This window comes from Cnephaeus nilssonii, assembly GCF_951640355.1.
Source record: "Cnephaeus nilssonii genome assembly, chromosome: 3".
NCBI lineage: Eukaryota > Metazoa > Chordata > Mammalia > Chiroptera > Vespertilionidae > Cnephaeus > Cnephaeus nilssonii.
Window position 1 is genome coordinate 52873533 of NC_137074.1, and position 23913 is coordinate 52897445.

Sequence of the window (23913 nt, forward strand, 5' to 3'; positions counted from 1 at the left end):
GAGAGAAACATCGATCAGCTGCCTCTTGCACACCCCCTACTGGGGATGTGCCTGCAACCAAGGTACATGCCCTTGACCGGAATCGAACCTGGGACCCTTGAGTCTGCAGGCCGACGCTCTATCCACTGAGCCAAACCGGTTTCGGCTTATTGTTTCATTTTAATTAGCACTTCATTTAAATAAATTTAGTATGTGAGATCGTGGTAGGGAACAACAAAAAGCCAAATATACCAAGATGTCAAATTAATCAACAGATAGGTTTGGAATTTCTGCTCTTTTCCAGGCATTATACTAAGCATTATCAAAGATGTATTAAATCTTCAAAAACTGACAAGCTAGTAATGTTAGTTAATAGAATAGGAATTAAATATGGGAAAGAGAAAAGCGGGCTGGAATAGTTAGGAAAGCCTGCTTGCAGAGACAGGGACTTGAGCTAAGCCCCTAGAATGGATAATCTAATCTGGGTAATGGGAAAGGAAAGGAAAACATTCCAGATACAAATTATTTCAGTGATAACCCAGATTGTTTGTTTTGTTGATTTTTACTTGTAACCAGCATAAACTAAGATTAATAAATTTCATAATCTATCATTTTATTTGCAGAGATGAGGGTAGAATGACCTAAAGAAAACTGGCAACTGCTTAATAATTTGGATTACATTTTAATAGTCTTGTTAATCGAAAGTTATTTAGGATCTTGTTTTCTAAATTCTATCTTACTGCCCATTGGCACTCTAGTTTTGGCACCACGGTAGCATTCTAGTGCCATATTGTAGTGCCCTCTAAATTTTTTCTTAATATTACTGGAAATACATCCTACTAATCAATCTCAGACTATTTTGATGATTTTATTAGAAGCAGAATAAGCATAGTAGTTTAGCAAGATGGCTAGAACTTTATTTGACTGTGTAACATCCTTTTGTTTAAAGGTGATGCTGTGGAACCTTCAGAAAGCCCGGCCACTCTGGATTACAAATTTACAGGAGGATGAAACAGAAGAAATGGAGAGCCCACAGTCACCGGGTCAGCTTTTAAACCCTGCTCTAGCCCATTCTGTGTCTGTGGCATCATGTGGCAATATTTTTAGTTGTGGTGCAGAAGATGGAAAGATTCGAATCTTTAGGGTAATGGGAGTCAAGTGTGAACAGGAATTGGGATTTAAGGGCCACACTTTGGGAGTATCCCAGGTCTGCTTTCTGCCAGAATCTTACTTGCTGCTTACTGGAGGGAATGATGGGAAGGTAATGATGTGGGATGTAAGCAGTGAAGTTGAGAAAAAACAGAAGAGTCCTACAAAACATACCCACAGAAAAAGCACTAAAAGAGCAACTTATACCAACCAGGGTGGAAACACTAATACTTCAGTGACACCTGAGGAACAGGGCAAAATTTTACCAAAGCTAAGTATTGAACATGGAGAAAAAGTGAATTGGCTCTTGAGTACAAAAATAAAGGGTTGCCAAAATATATTAGTAGCTGATCAAACTAGTTGTATATCTGTGTATCCCTTAAATGAATTTTAAATCCAATAAAAACATTTGAATAACTGAAGCCAACTTTTTAGGTTTAAAAAATCTTGCTTCTTTGTTTAAACTGTTTGTCATATGTAGAATAATACCATTCCATTGTATAAATTTTAAGACATTTGAGCAAAAGAAGATAATTGGATAATACTTCATATAGTGAGTGATTAATTGGATAATACTTCATATAGTGAGTGACATTAAAATTTAGGGGAAGTGAACTAATATTAGCTCAGTACTGAACATATACCAGTGATTTGATGTATATTTCATTTTTTATTCCAAATCAATGATTTCCCCCATTTTATTGGCACAAGAATTGAGACTCAGAGGTGTTAAGTAACTTGAAAACCCAGGAAATTTGCAGATACAGTTACTTGCCTACAAAGGATCTCAGTTGTCTTGTTAAGCCTCCTAACTTAGGGAAGCCCACATCCTGACCCAAATGTGGTTACTACACTAGTTAGAACATAGTTATTTCAGATTCTAGGATGCTATGTGGAGCCTTACCAGGCTGGAAGAGGAAACCTGTTATTGTTTGTTCTGTGTAAAGCCCAGAAGGCTTTAGTGACAATTTACCCTTTGCTGTTTCTAAGAAGAGGGTTTTAGAATCAAATCAGTTTAGTATATTATGCAGCAGTCCTGGCCATGATGCAGGTAGGACCAAAAATAAACTGAAGTCACAAATAAGCTCAAGAAATAAGATAGAAAAAAGAAAAGGTAGAAAATAGAGGCCAAGCCGAAACCGGTTTGGCTCAGTGGATAGAGCGTCGGCCTGCGGACTGAAAGGTCCCAGGTTCGATTCCGGTCAAGGGCATGTATCTTGGTTGCGGGCACATCCCTAGTAGGGGGTGTGCAGGAGGCAGCTGATAGATGTTTCTCTCTCATCGATGTTTCTAACTCTCTATCCCTCTCTCTTCCTCTCTGTAAAAAATCAATAAAATATATTTTTAAAAAAGAAAATAGAGGCCAAGATAGAGTATCAATAGTAAACTTCTTTTCATGGCCTGCATTGCTGTCTTCCTTCCTCTTTTCGGCTTCTGCTTATACATCCTACTCTTATATTCAAAGTTTTGAAGAGAGAATCTGATTGGTTACCATTATCCTTGTTTGAGGAGAACCCTTTGATAAGCTTCATTTCTGTCAGAACACTTGTTACAAGTGACAGAATTCAAAATTGAACTGGTTTAAGGGAATAAAAAGGAATTTATTGATTCACATAACTGAGAAGTCCAGTGATAGCTGACATGTACTACTGGGGTAGCTAAGCTGATAGGATGTCAGTCTATAGTGCCTCTCCTGTGGAAAGTCTTTCTTAGAGGTGAAGAGGTAGAATCCTCACAGTAATTTTGAGCCTGGAACCAGTCATGCCTAAAACAAGTGTATTCCTGGAGCCTATTTTTTTTTTTTAAGCTTAAGCTATTTGAGCTAGATTTTTTAACTTAAAATTAAAGGAGTCCATTAAATGGGCAATCAGTAAATATTGTTTAGTGATTTCGCTTGGAATTTAAAGAAAGGAGAATATCTTGGCCCTAAAAAATTTATTGACAAAGAACCTTGGCTTGAGTACTGACAGAAACAAGATTCTAATCCCAGCACTGGGCAACTTTCTTGGCCATGTTGGGCTTTAGTTTCCTTATTTGAAAGTGAAGGGGTGAAATTAGTTATTCCCTAAGGGGGTATGCCACTTTTAAATGAAAACTTAGATACTGATATCATATCTAAGAAACGTAGCAATAATTCACATTCTTGCTCTTAACCACCCAATTGTGACTTAATACCACCCTCTCTCATTAGTCTGGTGATAGGAGCTACAACTGCAGGAGACAGGCCCTTAAGCCATGAGCAAGGCTTATGGAGGTGAAAGTCTGGGGCCAAGTGGGACTTTGTGGCTCAGTCAGGGATCTGAGCAGAGGTGGGTTTCCTTCGTAGCCAACCCTCTTCCTGTGGGGTGCTCCCAGTGGGGAAGATCACCCCTTCCGCTGTGCTAAAGTTAATTTTTTTTTATCAAGGTTAATTTTAAAGTAAGTTGCCAGAGGGATATTGTGGAAGAGTAAACAAGGTACCCTACTATCACCACCACCACATAAGCCATATCCCAACCAGAGGAGCAGAATGTTTTAAAAAATATTTTATTGATTTTTAGAGAAGAAAGGAGGGAGATCAGCTGCCTCCTGCATACCCCTACTTAAAAGCTTCTGCATGGCCAAAGAAACAATTTTCTTTTTAATGTATTTTCATCGATTTCAGAGAGGAAGGGCGAGGGGGAGAGAGAGAGAGAAATGTCGATGAGAGAGAATCATTGATTGGCTGCCTCCTGCATGCCCCCTACTCTAGTGGGGGAATCAAGCCCACAACCCAGGCATGTGTCCTTGACCAGAATCGAAGCTGGAACCCTTCAGTCTATAGACCGATGCTCTGTCCATTGAGCCAAACCAGCTAGGGCCAAAGAAACAATTTTCAACAAAATGAAAAGGCAACCAACAGAATGGGAGAAAATTTTTGCAAACCATATATTGGATAAGTGGTTAATATCCAAAATTTATAAATAATTCATACAACTCTAGAAAAAAATCTTAAGCTGAAAAAAAAAGGACATTTTTTCAAAGAAGATATCCAAATGATTAACAGTGCATAAAAAGGTACTGAGCATCACTAATCATCAGGGAAATGCAAATCAAAACCAAGACCAATTATTACCTCACACCTATAAAAATGCTACCATCAAGAAGACAAGACAAGTGTTGGTGTACATGTGGAGAAAAGGAAACATTTGTGCACTGTTGATGAGATTTTAAACTGGTTCAGCCACTGTGAAAGACAGTATGGCCATTTCTCTAAAAATTAAAACTACCAAACAATCCAGCAATCTTGCTTCTAGGTATATATTCAAAGGAAATGAAGACATATGGCCTGGCCAGTGTGGCTCAGTGGTTGAGCATCACCGTTCAATTCCCAATCAGGGCACATTCCTGGGTTGCAGGCTCCATCCCCAGCATGGGGCATGCAGGAGGCAGCCAATCAATGATTCTCATAATTGATGTTTCTATCTCTCCCTCTCCCTTTCTCTCTGAAATCAATTAAAAATATATATTTAAAAAAAGACATAACACTCCCATGTTTATTACTTTTTAAAAATCTTTATTGATGAAAGTATTACATATTTCCCCCTTATTACAGCATTATTAATAGCCACAATATGCAAACAATCTAAATGCCTGTCATCAAATGAAAGGATAAAGAAAATGTGATACACATGCACGTGCACACACAATGGGATACTATCCAGCTATGAAAAAAGGAAATTCTGCCATTTGCAGCAACATAGATAGACCTTCAGTACATTATGCTAAGTGAGATAAGTCAGAGAAAGACAAATACTGTATGATACCTCATGTAGAATCTTAAGAAAATGGAAATTGTAAAAGCAAAGAGTAAAATAGTGGTTACTATGGGCCCAGGTGTGGGGGAATGGGAAATATGTTTAAAGGTACATGTTTGCAATAAATAAATCCTGGAGACCTAATACACTACAGTGGTTATAGACAAAAAAACTATTAGAAATATTAAACTTGCTGAGACTAGATTAAGATCTTAATTGTTCCTAACACTAGAAGAAATTATAATTGTGTGATACAATAGAGGTGTTAGCTAACACTACAATGTCAATCATCACAATATAACTATCAAATCAATATGTTGTACACCTTAAACTGATTTTTTTAAAGGCTGCTGTTATAAAGTAAGTCTCAAGACAAGTGTCTTGGTGCTCTTTCCAAACTTACTACCTCTCGGTGCCCTTGTATGTGGAAGATTTGTAGCTTTCACATCATTAATATTTGTCTTATTTAGATTTATCACTACGAATTTTTCACTTAAAATAAGAATATTTTTCCTTAGGTTTAACAACTTAATGCTTTTTCCACCCTTTATTTTTGTAGTTTAAAAGTTAGGATGTTAGGCCCTAGCCATGTAACTCAGTTGCTTAGAGCATTGTCCCAATACACAAAGGTTGAGTGTTTGATCCCCGGTCAGGGCATGCAGGAATCAGCCAAGAATCCTATCTAATAAAAGGGTAATATGCAAATTAACCATCACTCCATCACAAAGATGGCGGCACCCAGTCCTCTCAGCCCCGCCAGAGGCCCCCAGTCCAAGGAGCGGGCGGCTGAATGGTTAGAGCATCAACCTGTACACTGAAGGGTGGTAGGTTCAATTCCCAGTTAAGGGCAGGTACCTGGGTTGTGTCTGTGGGAGGCAACCAATTGATGTGTCTCTCTCTTATCGATGTTTCTCTCTCTCACCCTCCTCCCTCCCTTCGTTCCACTCTCTCTAAAAATCAATGGGAAAATAAATCCTTGAGTGAAGACTAAGAAAAAAAAATTTTAACTTAGGATATTAGAAATAATACAGAGAAAACCAAGATGGTGGCATAAGGTAAACACCTAATTGTTGCCTGCCACAACAATTTTGAAACTACAACTGGAAAACAGAGCGCACACCGTCCAGAACCACCGGAAAGCTGGCAGAGTGGAAAACCTACAACTAGAGAAAAAAAGAGAGGGGGACGCTGAGCCTCAGGAGCTGTGGAGGTGCAGAGATCCGTGAGCGCGGAAAGGGCGGATCGCTGAATATGCGGCAGGCTTGCTCGCAGCGCGCGGAGAGGGAGGGCAGCAGACGCTGCGTGGCTAGCTTTCTTATTTGGGAGAAAAACAAAACCTCCCGACTGCACTGAAATCCAGCTGCGGTCGGGGAGAAACTGGTCTGTTTGGCAGCGGGCGAGGCTCGAAAGCTGCCTTCTCTCAGAGGCGCAGCCATTGATTAGGGCACGGAGAAACCTGCCCTCTTAGGGCGGCACGGACGAAAACCAAGTTTGTCTGCACCATTCTGAGACTCCGCCCCATCCAAGCTGAGCACAGCCCTCCCAGTGACTGGTGATGAATAGCAAGAACCTACAACCAAGGTTACTCTACCCAGCAAAGTTATCATTCAGAATTGAAGGGTAGATAAAGTGCTTCACAGATAAGAAAAAGCTAAAGGAGTTCATCACCACCAAACCAGAATTATATAAAATGCTGAAAGGTATTCTTTGAAAGGAGGAAAAAGAAGAAAAAAGTAAAGATAAAAATTATGAACAACAAATACACATCTATCAACAAGTGATTCTAAAAATCAAGTGAATTAAAAATCTGAGGAACAGAATAAACTGGTGAACATAATAGAATCAGAGGCATAGAATGGGAGTGGATTAATAATTCTCAGGGGGAAAGGGGTGTCTGTGTGGGGGGTATGGGAAGAGACTGGACAAAAATCATACACCTATGGAAAAGGACAACATGGGGGAGGGAACCGGGTGATGGGGAGATATGGGGGGGAAAAAAGGAGAAACAATTGTAATAATCTGAACAATAAAGATTTATTTTAAAAAAATAAATAAATAAATAATACAAACGAGTTTTAACTGGGCAGACCCATGTCCCCCAAACCCAATAAGAGTCACTCAAAAAAAGTGTCAATAAATCCTCTCCCCAGTGTCCCATTATCAATTTTCCACTCATCAATAGCAGTAGCAAAAGTAACAGGAAGAATTTATCTTTTATGACATGTTATATCAGTCGTTCTCAAACTACGGCCCGCGGGCCACATGCAGGTGTTTTTGCCGTTTTGTTTTTTACTTCAAAATAAGATATGTGCAGTGTGCATAGGAATTTGTTCATAGTTTTTTTAAACTATAGTCCGGCCCTCCAACGGTCTGAAGGACAGTGAACTGGCCCCCTGTTTAAAAAGTTTGAGGACCCCTGTATATGGTATCTTTGGTTTGAAAAAATTCATAAAATATAAAAATTTTTAAATAAATGGCAGGTGATTTATTTTAATCTAAAATTTACAAACTGAGAATGCATAAACCAAGTGATGGATGTAACTCATTTAGAGAAAAGTGTATGAGTCAACTCTGCCCAAGGTAGTATCAACTTGCCAAATTCAAAAGAACCTTCTTTAAAGCAGTTAATGCTAAATCCATGATGTGAGAAGTTATTTAGTATCAGCAAAATAGCATCAGCCATCATAATACATTAATGTTGACAATTGAATTTTATTAGTTGTAATTTGGGTTGTATTTAGTATGTAGATTTGTTTTGATTTTATAGTTGCATAAGAGTTCTAAGAAGTTTATGCCTAATACTGGGTTTGATATTAAAGCATCATTATATTAAAGTAATTTTAGTATAATAATTAAAAATAACAAGTCCTAGAAGTCTAATAATTTTTTATTTTAAAAATACACAGAACTGAAGCTTGAGTGCATGGACTTGTAGATAATGTCCCAGAAATCCTCTTAGTGGCCTTTAGCGTCTCCTGTTAAGACTAGGAGTGATGTTGCTGGGGCGTGTAGGGAAACAGCAAGGCTGGAACAAATAGCTTGCTCTGAAAGAAGGTATTCTGGAGAAGCACAGAGGATTTTTCTGTATAAATTCTAAGGTAGCTAGGTAGGGAAACTAGTCACATTATCAATAGGAAACTTTGGGATCAAGAATGAAATCCAGCCCGGCTGGCATGGCTCAGTGGTTGAATGTTCACCTATGAACCAGGAGGTCATGGTTCGATTCCGTGCCCTGGTTTCAGGCTCAATCCCCACTGTGGGGCATGCAGGAGGCAGCTGATCAATGATTATCATCATTGATGTTTCTAATTCTCTCTCCCTCTCCATCTCTGAAATCAATAAAAAATGTTTGTTTTTAAAATAAGTATGTCTTCAGGTAAGGATTTAAAAATATATATCTAGATGCCTGGGTCCTATCTCTCAAAAATCTGAATCAGTACAAGTTATAGAGGTTTAATATTTACAGATGGGGGAGCTACTGGGGAGAGCTCAATGAGGGGAAAAGAAGACATGTAAGACTTTCAACAATAAAGAATGTAAATAAAAATATTTACAGATCAGTTCACCCTTCAAAAATATTTAAAATCTGGATTATATATTTTTTATTGATTTGACATCTGTCATAATGGCTAATATTTAAAAAAATAGAACACGAAATGCTAGTAAGGATTAGAGAACTAGATCTATAATTTATTGCTTGTAGGTATGTAAAATGGTACAGCCATTCTGAAGAGGCTAGCAAGTTTCTTACAAAACTAAGCATGCCACTACTTTATGACCCAGCAGTTGCACTCCTGGGCATTTATCCCATGAAAAAAAACATATGTTTGCATAAAAACCTGTACATGGGTATTTATAGGAGCTTTATTTCTGATAGCCCCAAACTAGAATCGGCCCAGATTCCTTAAACAGGTTAATGGTTAAATAAACTGTGATAATATCCACTCAATGGAATACTGCTTAGAATAAAAAGGAACAAACTGTTGGTATATGCAGCCACTTGGATGTTCATATAGATTTTCAAATTTATTGCATGAATTTGTTTATAATATCTTCTTAGCTTTAGCCCTGGCCATTGTGGCTCAGTTGGTTGAGCATCATCCTATGTACCCAAAGGTCACAAGTTTTATTCCCAATCAGGCACATACCCAGGTTATGAGTTAGATCCCTGGTCAGGGTGTGTGCAGGAAAGCAACTGATTGATGTTTCTCCCTTCCTCTCTCTCTAAAAAAATCAATAAAATATGACTTTATTTAAAAATATATCCTTTTTTCGTTTTTTAATACCTGTTTACATGTATAGTGATGTGCTCTTCTTCAATCCTGTTATTGCTTATCTGGTTTCTCATTTTTAGTAGTCTTATCAGGAGCATGTCTTTTTTTTTCCTTTTTTTTTTCAGGAGCATTTCAATAGTAATAGCCTTTTCAAAGAACCAGTGTTTGCCTTTGATAATTCTATTATTTAGCTATTTTCTGTTTCTCCTTCAGTCTATCATCTTCAGGTTTAATTCTTTTTCTAACATCTTAAGATGAACACTTAACTCACTTATTTTTCAGCCTTCTTTGCATATATGCATTTATATTAAGTGTACAGAATAGACAAATCTATAGAATCAGAAAGTAGGTAAATGGTTGCTAGTGCTGGTGACAGGGAAAAGCAATTAGGAAGATTGGGGAGTGATTGTGATGATGGTAAATATGCTAAAACCTCTTGAAATTTATATTTAAAATGAGTCAATTGTATAACATGTGAAATATATCTCAATAAAGCTGTTAAAAATATATACTGCCTGATCCCATTTACAAAAAGTTCAAAAACAGACAAAACTAATAACTAATGTATAATGAGACATAGTGGTTATCTTTTGGGAAGATAAGGAGAACAATGATTAGGAAGAGTCCCAGGTGCTATGCCAATTCTGGCAAGTTGGTAATATTCTGTTTCTTGATTTTGGTTAGGGTTACATGAGTGTATTCACTTTGTAATAAGTCATTAAAAGAAAACACATCGTTTCCTCTCCACACTCAATATTTCTGACACCAGATATGTGGGTTTTTCACATTGAGCAATTCTCCAGTTCTCAGAAGATACTACAATTGGGTATCCTACAATTTAACCCAATTTTCAAACTAACTGCCCAGAGTTAGCTTGGACCCCACAGGTTAAGGGGTCAGTCCCACAAATCTGCTCCCACTTCAGATGCCAATCAAAAGTCCCAAGTTGTCACCTGTACTTCTGACTGACCGGCTGTAAATAAGGGTTCCCATGACCCACTCCTCAAGTTTGATAATTTGTTAGAATGGTTCACAGAACCCAAGGAAACAGTTTACTTACTATTACTGATGTATTACAAAAGATATATTGAAGAATACAAATGAATAATCAGATGAAGAGATGCATAGGGTAAGGTCTAGAAGTGTTCAAAGTACAGGAGCTTCTCTCCCTGTGGATTTGGGGGTACTCCACCCTCTCGGCATGTGGATATGTTCTTGTTCACCAAACTTCAGGTTCTCCAAACCCCTTTGGTATGGGTTTTTATGGCTACTTCATTACAGTAGGCATGGTTGATAAAATCATTGGCCATTGGTGATTAAACTAGTCTCCTGCCCTGACCCCTTTCCCAGAGGTTCAGGGATGGGGCTGAAAATTCCAACCTAATCATGAGGTTGTTCTGGCAACCAGCCCCACATCCTTAGGGGCTTTCTAAAAATTGCCTCATTAATATAAATTTGGGTATGTTTGAAAGGGGATGGTTATGAATAACAAAGGACACTCACTTTGATCATTTCAGAGCTATTCTTAACTGGAGGATTAAAACCAAATATAATAAAGATGCTCCTTTCACCTGTTTTTGGAGCTAGGGACAAAGAAACAAATATCATAACAAAAGATGTTCCTTTTTTTCTTTTAAATATATTTTATTGATTTTTTACAGAGAGGAAGGGAGAAGGATAGAGAGCTAGAAACATCAATGAGAGAGAAACATCGACCAGCTGCCTCCTGCACACCCCCTACTGGGGATGTGCCCGCAACCAAGGTACATGCCCTTGACCAGAATCAAACCTGGGACCTTTCAGTCCGCAGACCGACGCTCTATCCACTGAGCCAAACCGGTTTCAGCTGTTCTTATCACTTAGAAAGTTACAAGTGTTTTAGAAGCCCTGTGCCAAGAACCATAACAAAGACCAAATATAAATTTCTTATATCACATCACCGACATTGTTTGTAAATACTTCAATTTTTGGAAATCATTATTATTTTTTAAATGTTCCTGTAAAATATTATGCTAAGTGAAATAAGCCATTCTGAGAAAGACAAATATCACATGATCTCACTTATTTGTGGAATCTGTTGAACAAAATGAATTGACCAATAAAAGACCTGAAGCATGGAGGTATGGAACAGACTGATATACCCTGATGTAGGGTTAGGGGGACAAGAAAAGATAAACCAAAGAACTTATATACTTACTAGAGGCCCGGCGCACAAAATCGTGTGCTGGTATGGTCCCTAGGCCTAGCCTGCAATCGGGGCCATCTCCCCACCACCCACCCTGTTTCCCCATTCACCATCCAGTGATGGGAGCCTAATAGCGGGGGGGGGGGGGGGGGCAGAGGGACCGAGAGGTTGTTATTACTGTCTGTGAATATGCCTATACATGTATAATAAATGTGAAAGTAACACATTTTGGGGTCAATGGCTGATCTTGCTGTAAGTACGTGTAAGTCTTAATTTGATGTACACCAGAAGCAGGGCCTAAGGAGAGAATTACACATATTTTGTGAGGTGATTCCATTGACGGGGAACAGCACCAGATGTTAGACCTCGGTCCTTGAGTTCAGCTAAGAAAAGAACTCAGAGCCAAAGAACTCAAATACAGCCAAAGTTTATTTAGAAAGACAGAGGTAGCCCTGGCCAAGTAACTCAGTTGGTTAGAGCATTATCCTTATACACCAAGGTTGCTGGTTCAATACCTGGTCAGGGCACATACAAGAAGCAACTAATGAATGCATAAATAAGTGGAACAACAACTGGATGTTTCTCTCTTTCTCTCTCTCTTTTTTTCTCTCCCTCTCCTTCCCTCCCTCCCTCTCAGCCGTATGGACTCCGGGAAAAAGTTACAGAGGGTTCAGTACTATTAGAGGTTTCAAGACATCAACTGGGAGTCTTGGAAAGTATCCCCCACAGATAAGTGGGGGGGCCTACTGTATATTATTTTCAGGGTTATAACATAATGACCTGATAAAAAAGTATATATTGAGAAATTATCAACACAATAAATCTAGTTAACATCCATCACCACACAGAACTACCAATTTTCTTGTGATGAAAATTTTCAAGAAAACTCTTAGCAGCCCTAACCCATTTGGCTCAGTGGATAGAGCATTGGCCTGTGGACTCAAAGGTCCCAGGTTCTATTCCAGTCAAGGGCATGTACCTTGGTTGCGGGCACATCCCCAGTAGGGGGTGTGCAGGAGGCAGCTGATTGATGTTTCTCTCTCATCGGTGTTTCTCCCTCTCCCTTCCTCTCTGTAAAAAATCAATAAAATATATTTTTTTAAATAAGAAAAAAAACTCTTAGCAACTTTCAAATATATAGTACAGTATTATTAATTATAGACTTCATGCTATTCATTACATCCCCAAAACTTTTTTATATCTGGAAGTTTATACTTTTTGATACATTTTACCCACCTTCAGTAAAATGGTAAATTTTATGTTATGTATATTTTATCACAATTTTAAAAAATAACACAACACCTCAGAAGCCCCACAGTAGACCTCTTCTCACATTTCATAGGCCAGAATTCTGCCACCTGCCTATTCCCAAACCAATAGTAATAGCAACAATAATAAAATTAGTATGATTGGCTTAGTCCAGTGGTCGGCAAACCGCGGCTCGAGAACCACATGCGGCTCTTTGGCCCCTTGAGTGTGGCTCTTCCACAAAATACCACGGCCTGGGCAAGTCTATTTTGAGGAAGTGGCGTTAGAAGAAGTTTAAGTTTAAAAAATGTGGCTCTCCAAAGAAATTTCAGTCGTTGTCCTGTTGGTATTTGGCTCTGCTGACTAATGAGTTTGCTGACCACTGGCTTAGTCTAATTAAGATTCACTCCCCTGTGACTGGGGAGAGGCCCAGCCTTCCCTGAAGCACATGAACTTGAACAAAACTTGGATTCTGTTAATGAGATAAAAGTAGATGGGGTCAGAGAGGGGAGGATGGCTATTTGGTAGGACATGAGACCCTAGCAAGGTTTTCCCCACTGAGGCAAGGAGGGACTTGATTCCCAAAGTTTTCTAAACATTTATGTGAGACTTACTGACTCTAACCCCCAGGAGTCCATGGGGGGGATTAGAATGTTTCTCATATCTGTCCCTTGGCCTTTCCACTCTTTGTAATCTACTCCCTCATCATCTCATATCTGACTGTGCAGCAGTGTTCAGAGGGGCATGTCTGCTCTGGTTTTATTCCCACTTAGATCTATCCTAAACACCACTGATTAACTTTATAGAACCTACATCTCACCTATATGTCCTGACTGGGAAACTTCCTACCAGGCTATCTTGAACCATTCATTCTTTTGTAATCCTTGTTTTGTTTCTTCTTACTAGTATGCTCCTTACGGCAAGGGTTTTGCCTTGTTCATCACTGTATTCTCAATACCTGGAATAGTACTGATTATTCCTAGGTTTTATCCATTCCATTGGTATTTATGGTGTTCAGGAAATATTGAATAAATATTGAACAAGTGAATAAATTATTCAATAAATAAATAAATCCATGATCTGGATTTATCCGTTTAAATGCTGTTTTTCTTTTTCTTACATGAATCTTATGCTTAAGACATACCCACACAATTTTCCCTAACCATTATTTACCTTGCCACCTCTATAATTTTGGTCACACGATTATTCCAGTTTGTAATACCTTTCTCTTTACTTTCTGATAACTAAAGACTTACGTTTCCTTTAAGGCAAAGCCCAAATCCTACTTTCAATGTGAGCGTTTCTGAATTACGCAAGGCTTCAGTGACCTGCTCTCATCTTCTATTATTTTTATGGTCTGTACCTATTTAGCACACATTTTATACACATTTTCTTAAAAAAATTTTTTTATTGATTTCAGAAAGGAAGGGAGAGTGAGAGAAATAGAAACATCAATGATAAGAAAGAATCATTGATCGGCTGCCTCCTGCATGCCCCACACTGGGGATGGAACCTGCAACCTGGGAATGTGTCCTAACAGAATCAAACAGTGACCTGTGTGCACAGGAGGACACTCAACCATTGGAGCCACACCAGCCAGGGCCACATTTTCTTTTTAAGTGAAGTCCTATCTCCCCAATTAGAGTTGGAATCCCTTAAATTCCAGAATCCTGTTTTATGCCTGTTTTTATTTACAATACCTAACCTAATACTAGAAGCTCTCAATAAATGGTCTGGGGCTTTCTTTAAACCTAACTTAGGTGATAATTGAATAATGTTAAAATTTGAGTTATATTTCCATCAAACTTAATTCTAGTATATGTCTCCCTTTGTGTATCCATATATACATTTACAAGAATATAATTAGAACCACAATTACATCTGGTTTTTGTGCTCTGTTGATGTACTACAGCTCACTTTTCAAAGGCAAATATTATAGTGCATTCCAGGACACCTGTGTCCACACGATCATTTCTTTGAAACTATATTTGGATGTACAAGCTATTAAAAGCTTCTTGTACTGAGTGACCTTTCAGGCAGAATTTAGATCCAATACTTGCGCTGGTGCTGCCTGTTGCTGAGTGGAAGACAGCAGGAAATCCTGGATTCAAACCTCTATTGGGTTTTTGTTTTGTTTTTGTTTCCTTTCATTTTGCCTTAAGAAGATGAATAATGAAACCGCAACCCTGATATCCTTGAAAGAAACGATGGAAAGGTTGCTAAGGGCTATAGGGAGGGAGCAAGTATAGGCCTTATTTACTGGGAAGATGGGTTAAAGAAGTATAAGGATTAAAAATAGGCAGAGAACTACAGACATGCCAATTAGACTTCTATGTCTGTTAAAGTGGTTTAAGTCTTCCAAGTTAAAAAATATATGTAAGTTAATAAAAAAGAAAAATTTACTCCCAGGTGCAAGAATTCCATTAAATTAGTGCATGTGCTATGTGGTAGGTATACAAAAATAAATGAAATGTGGTTTCTGCTCTGAAGGTACTCACAGCCTGTAGGGATAACAAAAGTATTCAAAAATACTTAAAATTTATTGTGATTGGCCATATAATGGTCATGTTCCTAAATGGCTATGAAGAGAGGATCAATTAATTTTGCCTTTGTTACTAGGAAAAGGAACTCTTCATAGAGAACATTTAAGCTAGATCTTAAAGTGTGAGTAGGAGTTTATAAGAAAAATATGGAAGGGAACTCTAGACTGGAGACGCAGTATATGTAAGCCATATAAGCTTGGAATCACATACCGTATTCATTCAGCAGCTAGATGTCTCCAGGACTGGTGACTAGGCTGTGAGAGGAGTGGCAGAAGATGGGAGCACAGGGTAAAGGACTTTATGTTTCCTGCTGAGGAGATACAGCTTGGCTCTAACAGTATCACTGGGCAAGTCAGGGTGGCATAAAAAGTTGAAGGGCATGATCAGAAGTGTGTTTCAGGAGCATATTTCTAGAGGATGGATTGGAGGTTGCAGAAATTGATAGCATGGATCCAGCTAGGCTGCTATAATCCTAGGTCTCTTTCCTTCCTCTCCCTCACTTCCCTTCTCTCTAAAAAAAAAAAAAAATGTACAAGAAAAAGACTCTGAACCCCTCCTTCCAAGAGTGTACAATTTTGCTCATGAAAAACTAACTCAGAATAAAGCAGTAGGTGGGGAGTGACAGGTGATAGAGGTAGTTCTTGTGAGAACAAAGTATGCAGGGAGGAGATCTTCAGGTAAACAGGAGATTCAAGCAGGCAGTGGACTTTGAGCTTATCTTTAAAGGAAGGATAGGATTCGAACAGTCAGAATAGGACAGAGAAAGCAGTCTTATTAAATACTGGTTCCAGCACTAGCTAACTATATGACATTAGGTCTCAATCTTTTTAAAAATATATATTTTCATTGATTTCAGAGAGGCAGAGAGAGAGAGAGATACCAATGAAGAGAGAGAATCATCGGTCAGCTGCCTCCTGCACGCCCCCACACTGGGGATCGAGCCTGCAACCCGAGCAAGTGCCCTGGCTGGGAATCGAACTGTGACTGCCTGGTTCATAGGTTGACATTCAACTACTGAGCCAACACTGGCCAGGCAGGTCTCAATCTTTTTGATATTTAATATCTTTATCTGTAAAATAGTAGAAATGACTATTTCACTTCCTATGGTGGTTGTGAGACTCAAAGTAATGCTTGTATAAAATACTATTTTTTTCTTTTTAAAAAATATATGTTTTTTATTGATTTTAGAGAAGAATGGAGAGGGAGAGAAACAGAGAGAGAGAGAGAGAGAGAGAGAGAGAGAGAGAGAGAGAGAGAGAGAGAGAGAGAGAGATCCCCTATTGCCCATCACCAGGTATTGAGCCCCCAACCAAGGCATGTGCCCTGATCGGGAATTGAAACAGTAACCCCTTGGTGCATGGGACAAGGTTCAACCAACTGAGCTACTCCAGCCAAGGGCTGTATAAAATACTTTTTAAAGTATAAAGTACAATAAGAAGATAAAACATGACAAATGAATTCAAGTAGACGATTCAAAAGTTTGGCAATATAAGGAATGTAAGAACTAGGATGATGGATAGAGAGAATGGCAAATAGCTACCCAACTTTGGTTGTGGTTGTAAATAATACATTCTCATCTTAGGCAACACCTTAATTTTGTCCCCTGACTTAAACCAACCCTTGATTCTTTTATCCTATAGAGTAGACCACAAACTCCAAGCTTTAGAAGCACAGTTTAAAGAACTGGACTTCACCAAGGATAATCTGACACAGAAATTTGAACATCATAGCAAAATGTTGGCAAGCCAGGCAGCCCAAGATGAGCTGTGGACAGCAGTTCTGGCACTCAAGTGAGTATCCAATGAGAAATCAGTGGAATTTTGTGGCTTTGTGAGAATGGCATGGTCCTTCTAAAATTGAATTTCTTAATGTGGTTCCAGCAATGGATTGTGAAGAAATTACATATGCTTAGGTTCATTTATTCCAAAAATATCAATTTGAGTACCTGTTTATATGCCAGGCACCGCAGTACTCATCTATAGTTTCTTGTTTGCCAAAATCTTACTAACACAGAGATGGATAATATAACTCCTCTGCCATTAAGAAACTTATAGTATGGGTGGCTGGAGAACTAGGTATCCAGTTTAGCACAGGTCTTATTTCTAAAGTATTTTCTAAAATACAACAGCTGGTTCTCCTAGTGGGTTTGTACTTCTTTGAGCTATCCTAATAGAATTTATTTATCTTTGAACATAAAGTATTCTACTGCTTTAGAAGCTCTCCCCTTATTTGTAGGTTCACTTCAATGGAATTAAGTATTATATACAGCTATGTCATTGAAGTACTCATCTGCTTGCACACTCGTGTGCTTGAGAAGCTGCCAGACCTGGTGAGAAGTCTTCCTACCTTAGCCTCTGTCCTTAGAAGAAAAGTCAAGAACAAGCGCATTAGAGTCGCATGGGAATCTGTCCTGGAGGAGTGTGGGCTGCAAGAAGGAGATACCACAGCACTTTGTACCTTCTTTATTGCACATGGTAACAAGGCAGAACACTACAGTGCCAAAGTGAGACAGATGTACATCAGGGATGTCACTTTCATGATCACCAACATGGTAAAGAACCAGGCACTGCAGAATGCTTTGCTGATGGCTGTCCAGCTCATTGAGAAGGGGAAAGCAGTGACAGCCCCTGAAGAGCAAAAGTCATCCCTAAAAGAGTTGATGCCAATTGTCAAAAACTAACCTGTTACCTTATGACCTAGCAATTCCACTTCCAGTAATTTATCTTGCAAATAAGAAAAAAATATGTATATACAATTTTGCTGTGGACTTATTTTTATAGCAAAATTTGGGAGAGTATTAGAGAAATTATTAGATAAATAGATACAATGGATATTTCTGTATAGTCATATAAAAGAATGAAGAAGCTCTTTGGTTTTGGCTCAGTATATAGAGTGTCTGCCTGTGGACAGAAGGGTCCCAGGTTCAATTCCAGCCAAGGGTACATGCCTAGGTTGCAGGTTCAATCCCCAGTAGGGAGCGTGCAGGAGGCAGTAGATCAGTGATTCTCATCATTGATGTTTCTCCCTCTCTCTCCCTCTCCCTTCCTCTCTGAAATCAATAAAAATCTATTTAAAAAATAAAAATAAAATATTTATTTCCAATATGTATTGTTAAATGGAAAAAGGGACAAACACATATACATAAGCTAATATATCCATAAACTTCTTCAGGAGAGATACAAGAACGTGAGAACATTGACTGTCTTAAGGAAGAAAACTAAGAAGCTAGTGGGTCAAAGATAGGAAGAAATCTTGTTAATGCATATATACATTTTGAATTTTGAACCATGTAAATGTATTATCTATTAAAAGACAAAACAATAAAAATACCTTATATTGTATGTTGATGTACATTTTCTCTCTAGTACAGTATCACAGTTATTTATACCAGAAAGGGAACTCACACACATTGATCATATATCTATGATATTTATTGAACACCAATAGCCATGTGCTAGGTGCTACAACAAAAACATTTGAAAATGTGGGTCCTGCCCTAGCCGGTTTGGCTCAGTGGATAGAGTGTCGGCCTGTGGACCAAAGGATCCCAGGTTCGATTCCGGTCAAGAGCACATACCTTGGTTGCAGACTCCTACCCAGCCCGGGCCCTGGTCAGGGTTTGCAACCTATTGATGTGTTTCTCTCACATCAATGTTTCTCTCTGTCTTTCCCTCTCTCTTCCATTCTCTCTAAAAATCAACGGGAAAATATCCTTGGGTGAGGATTAACAACAACAAAAAATGTGGGTCCTGTCCTCCAGGTAAATGTTAAATGCTGATGCTTTTTTGGGAGGTACAAATTCAGGACAGTGAGACTCCGGTAACACTCTGGAAGGATGCTAGGTAGAGAAAGATAAGAAATAATACAAAGTGATATGTTACCTTGCTGGTTCCTCCTTGAAAATGAGCCACAAGAGATACAGCAGGTTGCTTGGCAGATATATCTGCTCAATCTGGTCCTTCTCCAAACACACCATTTGAAGGAGCCATGCCTTGGAAAAAAGAAAATTTCTGTTTTCAATTGGCCAAAGTTTGCTCCATGGGAGTGACACCCCATACTTCCAGGATGCATCATCTAAGCCCTCCCAGCAGCCACAGGCAAGTCAGAGCCTGCATTGTTCAGTGCAGTGTTTCACAGGAGTCCACAAGTGGCAGAAGACAGAGATTTCAAGAATGTCCCTCAGGCAGACCTAGGGACAAGGCCAAGGAAATCTGAAGAAGTATATAAAATGTATCCATTACAGAAGATTTCTAAAAATAGAAATCAAAATGCAATAATTTAAAAATGTATTAAGCCAAAACCGGTTTGGCTCAGTGGATAGAGTGTCGGCCTGCGGACTGGAGGGTCCCGGGTTCGATTCCGGTCAAGGGCATGTGCCTTGGTTGCGGCTGATCGATGTTTCTCTCTCATCGATGTTTCTGGCTCTCTATCCCTCTCCCTTCCTCTCTGTAAAAAAAAATCAATAAAATATATTGAAAAAAATAAAAGTAAAAATGTTTTGATTTTTATAGATAGGAAGGAAAAGAAAAACATTGATCTGTTATTCTACTTTTTTATGCATTGATTGGTTGATTCTTGTATGTGCCTGAACAGGGATGAACATATAACCTTGGCGTATCGAGTCAATGCTCTAACCCAGTGGTCGCCAAACTCAGTCAACAAAGCCAAATATCAACAGTACAACGATTGAAATTTCTTTTGAGAGCCGAAAATCGGCTTCTGCGCATGGGCCACGAAGTTTCAATCACACTGTACGTGTGTGCCCACACGTGGTATTTTGTGGAAGAGCCACACTCAAGGGGCCAAAGAGCCGCATGTGGCTCACGAGCCACAGTTTGCCGACCACTGTTCTAACAAAGGTCTAACTTTTTAACTGAGCTACTCAGCCAGGGCTCAAAATTAAAGAATTAAATAAAAGTATGATAAAAACTACTATAACTAGGGGATATATTGTTACCGGAAAGGGAACCTGGCCCTGAGTGGGTCTGCCTAGGGCTGGCCGGTAGTGTGTGGGTTTTTGACTTCATGCAGGAAAAATTTCACAACACGAGTTCAGATGACTATAGGAGTGTTTATTAACGCTGGAGACAGTGAAACAAGAAAGGGCTTAGCATAGAAGAAGCATCAGGAGAGCCTAGGCTGGGCTGCCTCAGCTCTCTGGGAAGTCAGAGAAAAGGGGGCCGGGAACAGGTTCAGGGGACTAGCCTGCAATGAGCTGTTGCTGCCCTTTGCTCCTCAGGTTGCAAGTCTGGTGGGATCCTAAGGGAGTTTAGGAGATGCATGCCTGTGGGGGGAAAGGAGGGAAGAAGAGGGAAAATGGAATGATGGGGGCTGCTCTGGGTCCCTTGTCTTTTTAAAAATATATATATTTTATTGATTTTTTACAGAGAGGAAGGGAGAGGGATAGAGAGTTAGAAACATCGATGAGAGAGAAACATCGATCAGCTGCCTCCTGCACACCCCCTACTGGGGATGTGCCTGCAACCAAGGTACATGCCCTTGACTGGAATCAAACCTGGGACCCTTCAGTCTGCAGGCCGACGCTCCATCCACTGAGCCAAACCAGTTAGAGCTGTCTTTTTTTTTTTTTAGATATATTTTTATTTATTTCAGAGAAGAAGAGAGATGGAGAGAGAGATAGAAACATCAATGATGACAGAAAATCATTATCAGCTGCTTCCTGCACACCCACTACTGGGGATTGGGCCCGAAACTCAGGCATGTGCCCTTGAGCGGAATTGAATCCAGGATCCTTCAGTCCTCAGGCCCACACTCTATCCAATGAGCCAAACCAGCTAGGGCCTTTGTCTTTTTTTGTTTTTTTTTTTTTCAGAGATGAAAGGAGAGGGATAGATAGAAACATCAATAATGAGAGAGAATCATTGATAAGCTGCCATGCTCCCCTCTCAGGATTAAGCCAGAAACTGGGGCATGTCCTGACCTAACTGGGAATTAAACCGTGACCTCCTAATTCGTAGGTTGAGGCTTAACCACTGAGCAACACCTGTCCAGCTGGGTTCTTTGTGTTGAGGCTTTATCTCTTTCTCAAAGGTGGCGGCCAGAATCTTAGGGGAGTTCTCAGGGAAGAGTTTCAGCAGAATATTAATTTTCTAGGTGTGCTCCTCCAGAGCTGTGGTCTTCACTGATTGGTCAATGTCAGGGCATCACAGCTGGTCCTGGTGTCGCCCACCTTGTTGCTGCTTTTTTGGGTCTGGAGCTGAAATGCAACTGAGGCCTAGATGTTATTTCTCTGGATCTGCTGTAAATTGCTCTGCTAGTTTATTCAGCTATCTGTCTCAATTTCCCTATTCCATTTGTCCTGGCTTACTGGCCTGTCTCAATATGACTGGGTGATTTCAGAGGAGGGGTATCACTTTGTGATGGAGAAATACTTCTAGGAAAAGTGCATTGGTTGATCCTCGAAGCAGGCAAACCAGAAACCAACTCATTTAGGATGAATTGAGAAAGCAATGACCTGAAAGCACAAGATGACAGCAAACAGAGAATAGTTGAATGTTTCAAAGAATAATGGAAGATTCCATGGGAAAAGTAGGTTGGAACCCTATTAGGGAGCTGGAATTCTGGGTTAATGGATTGATACGATGGACAACTAGATGGCAACAAAGGTTTCTGAACCATATTAAAACAAAACAAGCCCTAGCTGGTTTGGCTCAGTGGATAGAGCGTCAGCCTGTGGACTGAAGGGTGCTGAGTTTGATTCCAGTCAAGGACACATGCATGGGTCGTGGGCTCGATCCCCAGTGTGGGGCGTGCAGGAGGCAGCTGATCAGTGAGTCTCTCTCATCATTGATATGTTTCTATCTCTCTCTCTCTCTACCTCTCCCTTCCTCTTTGAAATCAATAAAAAAATATAATTAAAAAAAAAAGATGATTAAAAAAAAGCTTTCTAACAAAGACCAACAGTACCTCCTTGTTTTGGCTCCCTCTGGAAACAACCAATCTCTCTAACCTGAATGACTTCAGCAAAGTCCCAAAACCTTAAAGACTATTTTCATGCCCAGTGATTTTTCTTTTCTCTTTCTTTACAATTGATTTTCTCAAAAAACTCAGGTCTGGTTCTTTCTTCCCCCCAATTTTTTTTTTATTGTGGTAAAATACACATAAAATTTACCATCTTAACTATTTTCAAATAATCAATTCATTGGTATTCAATTCATTCATAAATGCCCAGCCATCGTGGCTCAGTAGTTGAGCATTAACCTATGAGCCAGGAGGTCACGGTTCCATTCCTGGTAGGGCACGTGGGGATTGTGGGCTCAATCCCCAGTGTGAGTGTGCGGGAGATAGCCGGTCAATGATTCTCTCTCATCATTGATGTTTCTATCTCTCTCTCCCTCTCCCTTCCTCTCTGAAATCAATAAATATATATATTTTTTAAATTTCATTTATAATGTTGTGCAACCATCACCACCATCCATCTCTAGAACTTATAAAACTGAAACTCAATATCCATTAAACAATAACTATCCCAACACCATTCTACTTTCTGTCTCTAGGAGGTGTTACCATAAGAACATCCAAACCTGCAGAAAACTTTTATAAGAGTTTATTTGAGCCAAACTGACAACGTATGTCAAGGTAAAAGATCACAAATGCTCCTGAGAATAATTTTTGAGTTTCTTTTATGCATTTGAAATTAACAAAGGAATAGTAAGGAAGCTTGCCTGAAGGTGGGAGAAAGCAAAGGCAATGTTTGAATTACAGGAGTTAACAAGATTATGTGCTCTAGTTACAGCTATTTCAAAGGTGTGTTAATCTCAAAGCACAGAAACAATAGACATTGCTTAAAGTAAAGATAAAACCTTTTAGTAAAAGATATATACCCCAGGTGTGACCACCCACCAGGACCTGCATTAGGAATTTAGGAACAGATCACCCTGTGAGGTTCCTTTCCATAGAAAACTTTTCTGTCCAGAGGCTTGGTTCTAAAGTACTAAGGAGTACTTGAATTTAATTTGCCATTTTAATTTAATTTAATTTGCCATTTTTCCAGCTAAAATATATATATATATATATTTTTTTATAGCAATCAATTCACTAGGCTTATTGGTGGCAGCAGGAATGGCACCACGTGTTAGCCCAGACCTGGGTTCATCAACTTCAGTACTTGAGTTCTGGCTAGGAAAGAATTCAGAGCCAAGACTCAAACATTAAGAGAACATTTTTTGGAAAATCCTGGAGGTAGAAGTAATTAGTAGAAATGGGTTTAGGAACCAATTATAGAGGCAAAGGAAGGGCCTTTGAAGCTTAGAAGTGAGGTAGGTAAAGGTGACTTGCCTGAGGGCAGGGGGCGGGGAGGTGATAGGGAAAAGGGCTGGCTTGATCCTGGAAGGGATTGCTGACTGGCGTCCTCCTCCTATGGGTTTTAAGTGTGGAAATCTTAGGGAGGTTCCAGAGGAGGATTTCAATAGAATATTCATCAGCTTTCCAGGTGTGTCCTTTCAGGGGCTAGGTCTCCACTGATTGATTGGTCAGCGCCAGGGCAGCAGGTCATTATTCAATGCAGCTGGTCCTAAGGCCAGCCATGGTGTTGCTTCTCTGGTTTTGCTGCTTTTCTTGGTCCTGGAGCTAAAATCCAACTGAGGCCTAGATGTTATTTCTAGGGAGGAAAGGTCAGAGGGTCTAAACTGAATGACCAGTGATATGAAAGGTCAGGGAGGTCTAACTGCATGCTAGGGAATGAGGTCCCACCCTACAATTGTCCCTCCCTAGGAACCCAGGGCTTTCCACTCTGGTGA

General features: G+C 39.5%; 2 protein-coding genes across 9 annotated transcripts in view; both read left to right on the plus strand.

Moving 5' to 3' along the window:
- The window catches only part of WDR53 (WD repeat domain 53), a 31277-nt gene extending 24437 nt beyond the window's left edge, over positions 1 to 6840 (plus strand). For 7 of the 8 annotated variants that reach the window (XM_079764353.1, XM_079764355.1, XM_079764352.1 and 4 more), the window contains 2 exons: positions 929 to 2255; positions 2491 to 6840. In XM_079764353.1, coding sequence (XP_079620479.1) covers positions 929 to 1522 — 594 coding nt within the window. In that variant the 3' untranslated portion in view covers positions 1523 to 2255; positions 2491 to 6840. Of the gene's footprint in view, positions 1 to 928; positions 2455 to 2490 lie in introns of those variants that run through there. The other variant, XM_079764351.1, reaches the window with a different exon arrangement.
- SMCO1 (single-pass membrane protein with coiled-coil domains 1) overlaps positions 1 to 18839 on the plus strand; it is a 42278-nt gene extending 23439 nt beyond the window's left edge. The window contains exons 2-4 of the mRNA XM_079764447.1: positions 929 to 1022; positions 16795 to 16944; positions 17390 to 18839. Coding sequence (XP_079620573.1) covers positions 16889 to 16944; positions 17390 to 17834 — 501 coding nt within the window. The 5' untranslated portion in view covers positions 929 to 1022; positions 16795 to 16888 and the 3' untranslated portion in view covers positions 17835 to 18839. The remainder of the gene's footprint in view (positions 1 to 928; positions 1023 to 16794; positions 16945 to 17389) is intronic.
- Positions 18840 to 23913: the final 5074 nt, after the last annotated feature.